The sequence below is a fragment of the Aquarana catesbeiana genome, linkage group LG09, assembly GCF_042186555.1.
Source record: "Aquarana catesbeiana isolate 2022-GZ linkage group LG09, ASM4218655v1, whole genome shotgun sequence".
Classification (NCBI taxonomy): Eukaryota; Metazoa; Chordata; class Amphibia; order Anura; family Ranidae; genus Aquarana; species Aquarana catesbeiana.
Window position 1 is genome coordinate 292,217,267 of NC_133332.1, and position 12,212 is coordinate 292,229,478.

The 12,212-nt window shown below is 41.5% G+C and overlaps 1 protein-coding gene across 10 annotated transcripts in view; it reads right to left on the minus strand.

Moving 5' to 3' along the window:
- GOLGA2 (golgin A2) overlaps window positions 1–12,212 on the minus strand; it is a 147,729-nt gene that overhangs the window by 31,544 nt on the left and 103,973 nt on the right. For all 10 annotated transcript variants that reach the window (XM_073600441.1, XM_073600440.1, XM_073600436.1 and 7 more), the window contains 6 exons: window positions 8,705–8,818; window positions 8,397–8,621; window positions 7,466–7,565; window positions 6,803–6,891; window positions 5,796–5,952; window positions 1,326–1,393 (listed from right to left, as the gene is read on the minus strand). In XM_073600441.1, coding sequence (XP_073456542.1) covers window positions 1,326–1,393; window positions 5,796–5,952; window positions 6,803–6,891; window positions 7,466–7,565; window positions 8,397–8,621; window positions 8,705–8,818 — 753 coding nt within the window. The remainder of the gene's footprint in view (window positions 1–1,325; window positions 1,394–5,795; window positions 5,953–6,802; window positions 6,892–7,465; window positions 7,566–8,396; window positions 8,622–8,704; window positions 8,819–12,212) is intronic.

Genomic DNA, 12,212 nt, shown 5'->3' on the forward strand with positions numbered 1-12,212 from the left:
AAATTAACATTGGTCTGTAGCGCATGTTCATACCTCAACGCCATAATAAATAACATATTAGATTTTTCACTCCAGCAGTATATGAGTTTGGAAATTGTAGAGAAATGTTAACTAATGCATTACAATTTAATTACACCTAATAGATATTAAACAACTAAAATGAGTTTTAGTCGACTAAAATGTACCAGAGATTTAGTCGACTAAATACAACTAAAACTAAAACAACTGCAAAAGACTAAAATGGGACTAAAACTAAAATGCCATTTTAGTCCTAAGACTAAAACTAAATAGAAATTTGCTGCCAAAATTAACACTGCAGGATATCCTGTCCCCCCCCCCCCCCCCCCCCCAAAAAGGTGCCAAATGTGTCACTGGAGGGGAGGGGGGGGGAGTAAAACGAGCGGAAGTTCCACTTTTGGGTGGAACGCTGCTTTAAGTACTGTATTTAAAGTGGAACTTCACTCAAAAACTGAAGTCCCACTGGTTCCTGCCTTCTTCCCTCCCAGCCTGTAACCCTCCCAGCCTGTAACCAAGTTATAGGTAAATTTTTTGGTATCTGCTCCCACTTCCACAATCCTCACCTAGATAAGCAGGACATACCTTGCCCCACATCCTCCGGCAGCCTCCTGGGACAGGTCACATGTCCCAGGAGGCTGCAGGACCACTCACAAGTGCTGCGTGAGCTCACACATGCGTAGTTGAAAGCCGGCTATATTTCCTCAGGAACCAACAGCCAGCTTCTGTATGCAATATGGTAACACCAGTGAACTTTAACGGTAAGAACTAGCTGTGGGAAGATATTGCTGAACCGCAGGTAAGTACCTGGTTTTTACAAGTCAGCAGCTACAGTAGATTATAGATGCGTAGTTAAAAAAAAAAAAAAATAAGCTGAAGTTCCTCTTTACAACTGTATTTTACAGTCATGCTGCAGAGCTTTTGATATTTCTCACTTCTAGCATAGCACATTTGACTTTCTTCCAGTTAAAAGTGCTGAAACAGTGATGCCAAACACTTCCGACTCGGAGCAGAAGGGGAAGCTATGGGCTGTACTAAGGAACACAAACTCACCAGCCAGATTTTTAACACAAGAAGCCTCCTACTATGTCTGTTGGGAGGAGTACAACAAAATCACACTAAATTTTATGTACAGGACTCCAGGTCAGAATATCATTTAGGAGCCCAGTGCTGCAAGGCCATAGTGCTGTACAGGGCATATAAGAGACAGGTCTGTTCATAGCCATTGGTGAACTTTGTATGAGAATACTGTGACTATATAAGGAATATATAATTGGTAATTTCAGAATTGGGAACAGAGAAGCTCATACCTGTAACTTTTCCATAGCACTCTGAAGAGCATCATACACCTCTCGGGGGACGCTCTCCACACTGAGCTCTGTAAACAAGGAGAGACAACAAATACTGTCACATTACAGAACGTCACTGCTGGTACATTTACGTTACACAATCAGCTCATAAATCACATTATTGCAAGAAGTAATTTTTCACCCACACAAAGAACATCATGTAACACATAAAGACATCAACTCCACAGCTTCTATGGTTACAAGAAACTACACAGTGAAGTACAATTAAGATTTCATAAAATGTAGAAGTTGAGTGGGATGTGAAAAACACACCTTTGGAAACAACACATTTTTATTATAGTGAGCAAAATGGAGATTGCTGAAGGTGATCTGTGGGGTGGGAGGGGGTGAGTGGGGAGTGGATCTATGTAAATAAAGTCTTCAAAAATGACTGAGGTTGTTCAGTGATTTGCAGCCTGTAAAAGGAGTCTGTACTGAGGGATCTGACATCCTACCTGGCAGTCTCTGGCCTATTAACTTTGACTAACTAAATTGGAACAGGCATGTAGCTAATGAAGTCAGACAAAAGTCATCTACATACTTGGGCGTAGTTGAGGGCTGTTTTTAGTCTCACTCCCTATTTGTTTGAACAGTGAACATGTGGTCTAGATGTTGGGAGCAGGAGCTAACACAAATTCCAACAAAAATGATTAGGTGTCCATGGCAGAACCTCTACTTTCCTGAACCAGCAGTCTATTAATTTAACCACTTAAGGACCGGAAGGATTTACCCCCTTAATGACCAGGCCATTTTTTTGCGATACGGCACTGCGTCGCTTTGACAATTGCACAGTCGTGCGGTCTTGTACCAAAACAAAATTTATGTCCTTTTTTCCACCACAAATAGAGCTTTCTTTTTGGCTGGAGAGAAAGATGTACATGAGGACCTACAGTACACAGATCACCCTGTTTCTGCTATATTTGTTCTATGGATCTTTGCTTTCCAAGACTCCTCCATCACAACCCCACCAAATCGTCAGATTACCAGTCATCTCCGATATAAGGAAACAAAGCCATGCCCCTTTACCAAGATAGCCACCTCCACACAGACAGTGTTTACCAAAGCATGGCAAGTCAGTAGCAGTGAAAAGAACAGCTGCAAAGTGGCAACAGGCAATACTGGTGATTACTAGGGTAATATTGTGTTGCACAAAATAGATGTACATAAAGTGATTGTGCATGAATATAATTAACTGTAAAAATCTAAACATGAACCTTAAAAAAAGAAGCCACAAGAGGTCCTAATGGGCCGCCCAATTTTAGAAGCTTCACAATGCGTAAATTGACCTCTTGTCTTTTAAGTGGCCCACATCACAATAGCCAAGTCATGGAGGTCCCCCATGATACAGTTTGAAATGATTAATCTTTACCAAGAATAATTCCCCCATGGGGTGGGACTTTAAAGGCTCAAGAAGGTAATTGTTTTTCTTATAAAAACGTATAAATTTTAATAAAGATACAGTAAAATTGGGGACACAGAAAACCCAATTTTACTGCATCTTTAATAAAATTTATACATTTTTATAAGAAAAACAAATACCTTCTTGAGCCACACCATGGGGGAATTACAATTCTTTGTAAAGGTTGCAATATATGTGGCCAACATAACAAGAAAACCTTTAAAACCATATTGTTTGATCTGTTTAAGGCCAAGCTATCACGGATAATGATCAACGAGAAACTCTCAGCCATTCTCAATGATAAAATTACACAGTTCAAAAAGATTCTGGAACCCTGGAGTAACAACCCGATAGGGCACTTGTAGAGTTTGAAGGCGCTTCTGTAGTCCAAGCTTGGAATATCATCGCACCAAACAAGTGTTTTTTTTTTCTTCAAGCGCATTGGTTTATATCTATGTGGGTGCACTTTTATATACATTAAATGTTTTATACTATGTTTTATACTTATACTTGTTGCTTGCCTTAAATGAACCACTTTCTGCAATATCACTCTTATACTGCTTTAGTGCTGGTGTTTCTGATCAACAGAGGTGTGGCCTTATTGGAGATGTGGGGTCCAAAATCAACACCCAAGAAAGCACTGTATGGCCACCTGTAAAGGCGGTCATAGGGCATTGGTGAGTATTTACTCTACTACTCCTGGTGAAGGTGTGTGCTGTTGGCATCACAAAGCCTTTTGAATCCTAGAAGAAAGGTCAGCATTGGGCTACACTTTGTGTGAGTTTTTATTTTTTCTAATTCTGTTTAGCTTATTTCTTAATTTTTTTCATATACGATATTTTTAATTCTTAACCCATGATCCGTTTTTAACACAGTAACTTTATTTTACTATTAGAGAAGGTTCCATGCACAGTCACTTTATAGTTTAGTGTTCATTTAATTTTTACAGTTATTTATATTTATGCACTGCCACTTTATGTACATCTATTTTGTTTGAGCACAACACAGTATTACTCTAATTGAACTTGTTTGGAAAGGATATCTACTTTTCTGTTTGTCGTCCCACATTATATACAGTGGATATAAAAAGTCTACACACCCCCTGTTAAAATGTCAGGTTTCTGTGATGTAAAAAAAAAAAAATGAGACAAAGATAAATCATTTCAGAACTTTTTCCACCTTTAATGTGACCTATAAACTGTACAACTCAGCTGAACAACAAACTGAAATCTTTTAGGCAGAGGGAAGTAAAAATAAAAAAAACTAAAATAATATGGTTGCATAAGTGTGCACACCCTTAAATACATTTCGTTGAAGCACCTTTTGATTTTATTACAGCACTCAAGTCTTTTTGGGTACGAGTCTATCAGCATGGCACATCTTGACTTGGCAATATTTGCCCACTCTTCTTTGCAAAAACACTCCAAATCTGTCAGATTGTGAGGGCATCTCCTGTGCACAGCCCTCTTCAGATTACCCCACAGATTTTCAATCAGATTCAGATCAGGGCTCTGGCTGTGTCATTTCAAAACTTTCTTCTTCCGGTGAAGCCATTCCTTTGTTGATTTGGATGTATGCTTTGGGTCATTGTCATTCTGAAAGATGAAGTTCCTCTTCATGTTAAGCTTTCTAGCAGAAGCCTGAAGGTTTTGTGCCAATATTGACTGATATTTGGAACTGTTCATAATTCCCTCTACCTTGACTAAGGCCCCTGTTCCAGCTGAAGAAAAACAGCCCCAAAGCAAAATGCTGCCACCACCATGCTTCACTGTGGGTATGGTGTTCTTTTGGTGACGTGCAGTGTTGTATTTGCGCCAAACATATCTTTTGGAATTATGGCCAAAACGTTCAACCTTGGTTTCAACAGACCATAATGCATTTTCCTACATGATTTTGGTAGATTTCCGTTGTGTTTTTGCAAAATTTAGTCAGGCTTGGATATTTTTCTTGGTAAGAAAAGGCTTCCGTCTTGCCACTCTACCCCATAGCCCAGCCATATGAAGAATACGGGAGATTGTTGTCACATGTACCACACAGCCAGTACTTGCCAGATATTCCTGCAGCTCCTTTATTGCTGCTGTAGGCCTCTTGGCTGCCTCCCTGACCAGTTTTCTTCTTGTCTTTTCATAAATTTTGAGGGACGTCCAGTTCTTGGTAGTCACTGTTGTGCTATATTTTCACCACTTGATGACGACTGACTTCACTGTGTTCCATGGTATATCTAATGCCTTGGAAATTCTTTTGTATCCTTCTCCTGACTGATACCTTTTAACAGTGAGATCCCTCTGATGCTTTGCAAGTTCTCTGCAGACCATGGCTTTTGCTGTAGGATGCGACTACGAAAATGTCAGGAAAGACCTACTAGAACAGCTGAATTTAATTTGGGCTTAATCAAAAGGCACTATAAACGATGGCCGGGGTGTACTGACTCCTATTTAACATGAGTTTGAATGTGATTGCTTAATCCTGAACACAGCTACATCCTCAGTTATAAGAGGGTGTGCACACTTATGCAACCACATTATTTTAGTTTTTTATTTTTACCCCCCCCCCCCCCCCAAAAAAAAAAAAAAAGGTTTCAGTTTGTTTTACGAGTTGTGCAGTACAGTCACATTAAAAGGTGGAAAAACTTCTGAAATGATTAATCTTTTTCTAATTTTTTTACATCACAGAAACCTGACATTTTAACAGGGGTGTGAAGACTTTTTATATCCACTGTATATGAGTTTTTATTTAATCTTTGCCTAGATGCACATTTTCTTCCTAGTTTTTTTGGCACAATACTAGTGACTAGTCCTTTGCCCCGAGTCCCCTATTTTGGCACAACTGCCACAGTTAAGGTCCTCTTTAACTTGGTGACCTATGGGGTAGAAGCTCCTACCTTAGGACAGTGGACACAATGTCCCCAGTGAATGCATAAAGCAAACTGCAATACATAGACACTCTAATATCTACCTACAATGTAATAAAGCAGAAAATTACCCATAAAATGACAGAGGTAGCCCTATTTTGAAAGAACATCTGTGTAATACCTGCAGAGTGATGGAGGGGAGGAGACAGCTGCTGCTTTCGGAGTTCTGATATCTCCTGTAGGAGCTGCTTACAGGTTCTCTTCTGCTCCATGAGCTGCCTCTCTACCTCATCCCGCTCTCCATGTAACTTAGAGATAGCAGAGGAAAGGAATGTCATCTGTGGACATAAACCATTTACACATTGGTTTCAAAACAAAAATGTTGGCAATAAACCGAAAAGCATAAAAAACAAGAATGACCCAAAGTTAGACTTTTTTTTACATACAGACATATGGCAGGATTCACAACCGAAAATGTCTTAAAAAGGTAAGGGACCCTGCAGTAACCGGATTAAAAAAAAAAAAAACCTGTGTACAATTAATATCAGGAAAAGCAAGTAAAACAATGCCTGCTAGCAAGAGGCAACCCTTTCCTTATGGAGGCTTCTGACACGCAGAAACATAGAAGATGCAGTTCTGAGCCAATCCACCACCTGGTCTGACTTGTGCCAAGTTCAGTACACTGGCCAATCTGGGCTCTGTCTGCAGAAATCAGCTCAGTCTATTGAAACAGATTCACATTCATGATCCATTTATGAGAAAGCTTAGAAAAAAAAAATAATCTAAAGCTGACTATACCAATTCCCCAAGGACACTATATTTCAGTTTGAATAGTGTAGTAAAAGGTTAATCCCCATCAGGTTTTTGCCATCTGTGTCTCACTAGGGAGGATTTCCCTACATTTCATTTTCTGTAGGCTAAATAGGAAGAGAGGAAAAGTCTGCCCTAAATGGGCATGTAATATCCTTGTGTCACAAGTGCTAATTCAGTCATTTAGATATAAAAAAAATTAATAGAGTTTCTATACTCTGTGTTCTCACTATTCACATCGGTCTTTCCACAACTCAGCCACAGGTAAAAGTACCAGCCTTTATAATGTGTAACTGTGTAATGTTCTCAGTAAAGGATGAGAACACAGACAGACACACACTACACAGACAAAAGCAAACACAAAAAAACATAATTTACCATCTCTTCTCGAGTCTCAAAATCTTCAGGAACATCCAGTGATGTCTTAGGGATCTCATCTTCATACACTTTGCTCTCCACCCCATCTCCTGCAGCAAAGAATGGTTAAAACGTAAAGAGAAACTGCAGTCTGCTCACATAATTTGTAATAAAAACATCTTTGCCATTCTGAAGCTTTCCTCCAACTACTTTGCATATCATTTTAGATGTACTGTGATTCTGTACTTGCCAAATATGGTGCAGAAATCTCCCTCCACCAAGTCTGCCTGCAGCCATTTCAGCTGTGGGCAGCTGAAGCTACTGCCTGTTCACTTCCTGGATTTACACCCTCCATCCATTCTTGGCAAACTCACAAGAGTGAGAGAGCTGTGCATGATGTCAGAAGCCTAGGCTTTTTACCAGACAAGAAAGAGGAAGTGGGCTGTATGAGGTATTTACTGGGAGAAAAACAATGCTTTACTATCCAAAATTAAAATAACGAAGGCAGAAGATTTAATAGATGGAAAATAGAAAAAAAAATACTTAAGGGCTGCTTTAAGTTTGAAACATATTGTAATCAATGTCCAACAGAGGTTGTTCTAACCCTTTCCCCATTCTATCCAGCACTAGATAAAGTTTTGTCTAGAGTTGGGATTTAATGCTTATAAGGACAATGTCACTAACCTTCCATCCTACTCAGAACTCTGCTGTCTGAGTCACTGCGAATCTGCAGCACCTGAGCTCGGAGTTCCTGGTTTTCTTTGGTGAGAAGTTCCAGACTTTCCTGAAAAGTAAAACAAGATGTCACTCAACTTACATGTCCTTTCCCACCACCTCAAATTAGCTGCCAGGTCAAATAGGATCCCGTGCAAGTCACAAATTACACAACCCAGCACCCCCCAATTGACAGCAATAATTAAACCTGGAAACTGACGATTCAGATGCCATGTACTAAAAGGTAGAGAGAAATAAGAAGTGTCACGTTTTCTTAAACCTGAAATATCAGTTAATTCTCTGGAAGTTACACGGGGCTGTGCTCCCCAAACCCTCCACTCACATTGCAGCAAGGATTGGACCTGTTAACTGCCCAAACAAATGAGTGTCAAATTGTAAGGAGACAGGAGAAGAGCCACATGTTGTCTCAAACCTAGAAATATCAGATATTTTTTTGGAAACACCAAAGAAATTGTGTAGGTGGGAAGACAAATTGAATCTATGCCAGCATTGGGAAAAGTAGAACTTTACTTTAAAGCGGAAGTAAACCCACCGATTTAACAGTTTAAAAAAAAAAAATGTTACATTTGCAGCACGTGCCGGGAATGTAACTGTCACATTGGTTGTGCTCTCAACCAAGCTGTCAAACCATCCAATGGCTGGTGTCATAACTGAACACACGTGCAGTACCATGGCAGGTTATCTTAAACAGAGGCCAAGATGGCAGCAGCTCCCATGGCTGAAAAGGATAGGAGGGTTTACTTCAACTTTAAGATACAATGCAAAGTGGATTCCACAGTGTTTCTTTTACTACATCAAGAGCTTCTTGGAGGAAGCTTTAGAAAGTCTCATCTACTGAGGGTGGGAAAGCGGTATGCATCTCCCATGAATTAACACTCACTCTGCTGTGCTGTAGCTCCTTGAGGTGCATTTCTACATTGACTTTTCCCTGCACCTCATCATGCTGCAACCTGTCCATGAGCTGAGCCTGCAACAGATATTGCCTTTGAATTTCCTCCTTCTCTATGGATACTTGCTGGTAGGCTGCTACATATTGCTGAAGATGGGCAGAGATCTCATCTCGCTGGGCTGTCAGCAGCTGAACTTCTTGATCCCTTGTAGCAAGCTAGAATACAAAAATGGTCACAATGTGAATCCTGCTGTGATTCAAGCAGATTGCTTCATAGTCTCTCCAGGTGACGGCCTCACCTGCTCTTTAAAATCGCCCAAGCTTTCCTGTAACTGACCCAGCCTCTTGGCCAATTCCTTCTTTACATGCTGCTCACTCTGCAGCCCATTTGTGAGTTCAAGGTTTTCATTTGTCTATTGAAGAAAGAAAGAAGAGTATAAACACAGGGAACTGAGTAAAGACTATACAAAATTCACTATATAGCTGTTTAAACTCTCACTACATAACTCCCACTACAATTTCAGAAAGCAAACCTTCTCTCAAAATAAAACACTTAAGGCTTGTGAAATATGGGGGTGCCATTCCGAACCTCTACCTGAATATGCAACTTGCCTGGTTGTTGGGGGCAGATCCCAGTGGAATTAATCGTTTTTTTTTTTTGGGGGGGGGGCACGAACAAGCAAGCCGGATAAGGAAAGTCAGAATCTCTTATCTGGGGCAGTGAAACAAAGTTGTGTTTAGCGCTTCATTCACATGGGCGCACTAAACCATACCCCCCTGTGAATGGCCACGTTTGCCCGAATGGGATGCACAAGTGACACAGTCGATGCTCCCATTTTCACATATGTGTAGGCGCGTGTCCCACTGTCTGCATTTGGGAACACACACCCCACCAATGTCAAATTGGGAACAGTGGCTGTGTTTGTGCAGCTGCTGTAAAAGAAACCAGCTATACACCTGTGTTCAAATGCTTGTGTCTGTTTGCCCCATGTTGGCATTGTGTCCACCATAGCATTTGCATAGCAGAGTAGGACTGGCCATAAGAGGAATTATTTTGATGCAGTTGCCAAGTCTTAAACATGTACTGCAATATGTGCAAACTAAAAATACCCTTTTTTCATTGCAAAGTTTGCTAGAAAATGTATATAGCAGTGTGCAGAGGGGGTTCATCCAGAATTTGTCATGGAGCCGCTGCGTCCCAATGGAAATGAATGGGAATGTACAGAACACATGTACATCCCATGCTGCCAAACACTGCCTTTTGCAAATGTGTATGCTTTAGCACCTCCATGTGAATGAGGCCTAATAAAACGCAAAAAAAAAAAAAAAAAACAGAACAGCAGAGGAACTTTGCATTTTCAGAGGGACTATACATCTTTCTCCCACATTTTTTTCTTTTTTAATATTTAGGCTATGCTGCTACTGTGTTTCCCCGAAAATAAGACGGGGTCTTATATTAATTATGGCAACCAAAAACACAGTAGGATTTATTTTCGGGGTAGGGCTTGCCATTTAATGTGTAATGTGTGGTTTCCTCTCCCCCTCATCCTCCCTGCTTGACAGGAATCCCCAGTGTGAACATAGTAAAAAGTGGTTGTAAATTGCTAGAATCCTCTCTATTACAGTAGTATATAATGTATAAGGCATGCGTTTCTGTAATCTATTGTGTCAAATACCTTCTTATAGCGCCGCTCGACATTTCCGTGACCCGCTGTAGCTGTCTTCCCCGCTTCAAGCACTGAAAAGAGAGGGGGGCCGCCCAAGATCCCCCACTGACAGCTGGGAGAAGGGGAGAGCAGCGGGAGATCAGCTTCCATGGCCCGCCTGAGCTGTCAGCTGTCTTCCCTGCTCCTGCTGCAGGGGGGGGGTGTGCAATGCCCCGCTGGGAGAAGAGGAGAGCAGCGGGAGATCAGCTGAGTGCCACTGTACTGAAGGTATTTAACTCTATTAGATTACAGAAACACAAACCTTTTACATTATATACTACTGTAATAGAGAGCATAGCCGTTTAAAACCACTTTAAACTTCGGCTAATATTGCAGCCCCGAATATCACAGCAGGTCTTACTTTCGGGGAAACATAGTAATAAACTCCCACATGTAGAAACATTTAAAAAGAAAACTAAGAAGCCACTCCTCCTCCTCAGAATGCCATAGCTGTTCCTAGTGGGCTTGGTGCAGACATCCAAGAAGCTAAAAAGGGAATCTGTACTCTAAAAACATTTCCATGTAAGCATCCTTGCTAATACCAGACACCAGGAGATGGTTGCTGATACTTTTATTAGCCAAAAAATAGGATTTTTTCATCATACTTGCCTGTAAAATCCTTTTCTTTGAATACATCACGGGACACCGAGCTGGGCTATTATTCCTTACTTACTGGGTTATACGTCATCTTTAGGTGGATGGACACTGGTAGACAAAAGGTCTTAGACAGGAAGTCTGCCCCCTATATAACCCCTCCCATACAGGAAGTACTTTAGTTTTGTAGCAAGCACTGAACTCCCAAAAGAGGGGAGGAACCTCTATGTCCCGTGATGTATTCAAAGAAAAGGATTTTACAGGCAAGTATGACGAAAAAAGTAGTCTCTTCCGCCGAACGAGGCTGAGAGAAAAAAGAAGGCAAAACAATGTCCTGATTCAAATGAATGGCTGATACCACCTTTGGCAAGAAGGATGGCATAGGACGCAACACCACCTCGTCGTGTTGAAGGATTAAGTATGGTTCTCTACATGAAAGGGCTGCCAACTCCGACACTCTTCTAGCTGGGGTGAAGGCCATCAGGAAAGTTAAAAAACACATGTATGAGTGATCTCTGTGCACATGAACATAGTGTCCCAATAGTGACGTGTTGCTGAAACACAAAGGTCCACAATCAATGTAAGTGATCTGTGTGGTAATTCATTCAGCTTCTCAACGGTGTGCTCAGATATCTTCAAAATAAGTGAAAAGATGGAATACGCTTACCGGATGAGTTGGATTCTACTGCCATAAGCATAGAATCGGTAAAGCTTTGTGCCACCAAGGGCAGAAATGTGGAGTGATGGAGGCAAGGGTGGAGCCTCTGTCGGGCGTAGATGTCCCTCACGGTCCAATGGAACTAGGTCAAAGATGGTATCCACAGGTAAGTGGTTCCTCGATGTACCAGAACATGTGGAGAAAAGAGGGATGCTTCCACATAGTGTGACTCCGTATATTTTTATTGCTAAAAAACCGCAGTACAAGTAACAAAAAGCATAAAACGTGATCACGAATAAAAGCAGTGTATGGGGTAAGTAAAAAACACCCTACGCGTTTCGATCCAAACGATCTTCAACAGGGGCATAATGGGACCCTCATAACACTGCCGATATTTATAAAATAGAATGTACAATCAAACATATTCCAAGACCAATGGGCTGTCAAACATTGAACAATGGTGAATTCTATTGGCCAGGGGTAGGGGTCATCTAATGGAATATGATCCGCCCCCTCCTCTGGGCCTATTAGTGTACCTGTGATAAAGTGAACTGGAAATTTTCTGCCAATATCAACAGGCCCTCTCATTAAGATCACCTGTGATTGGCAGATTTCACATAGGGGGTGTGCATGCTGGGAGCCCGGGAACGGTGCGGGGCTCCCGCATGTAACGCCGCAACCCGGAAGTGTCAAAGGCGCACGTGGAGGTTGCCCGGCAACCCCACATGCTAAATGTGGAGAGCGCGAAAAAGCACAACACGTGCTCGCGCGGCCGTCAAGTGACACCCGGACCGCCCCACGTGGTACCATCGTCCTTCACGTGCGGGCGGTACGTACAGGTCGCTAGGC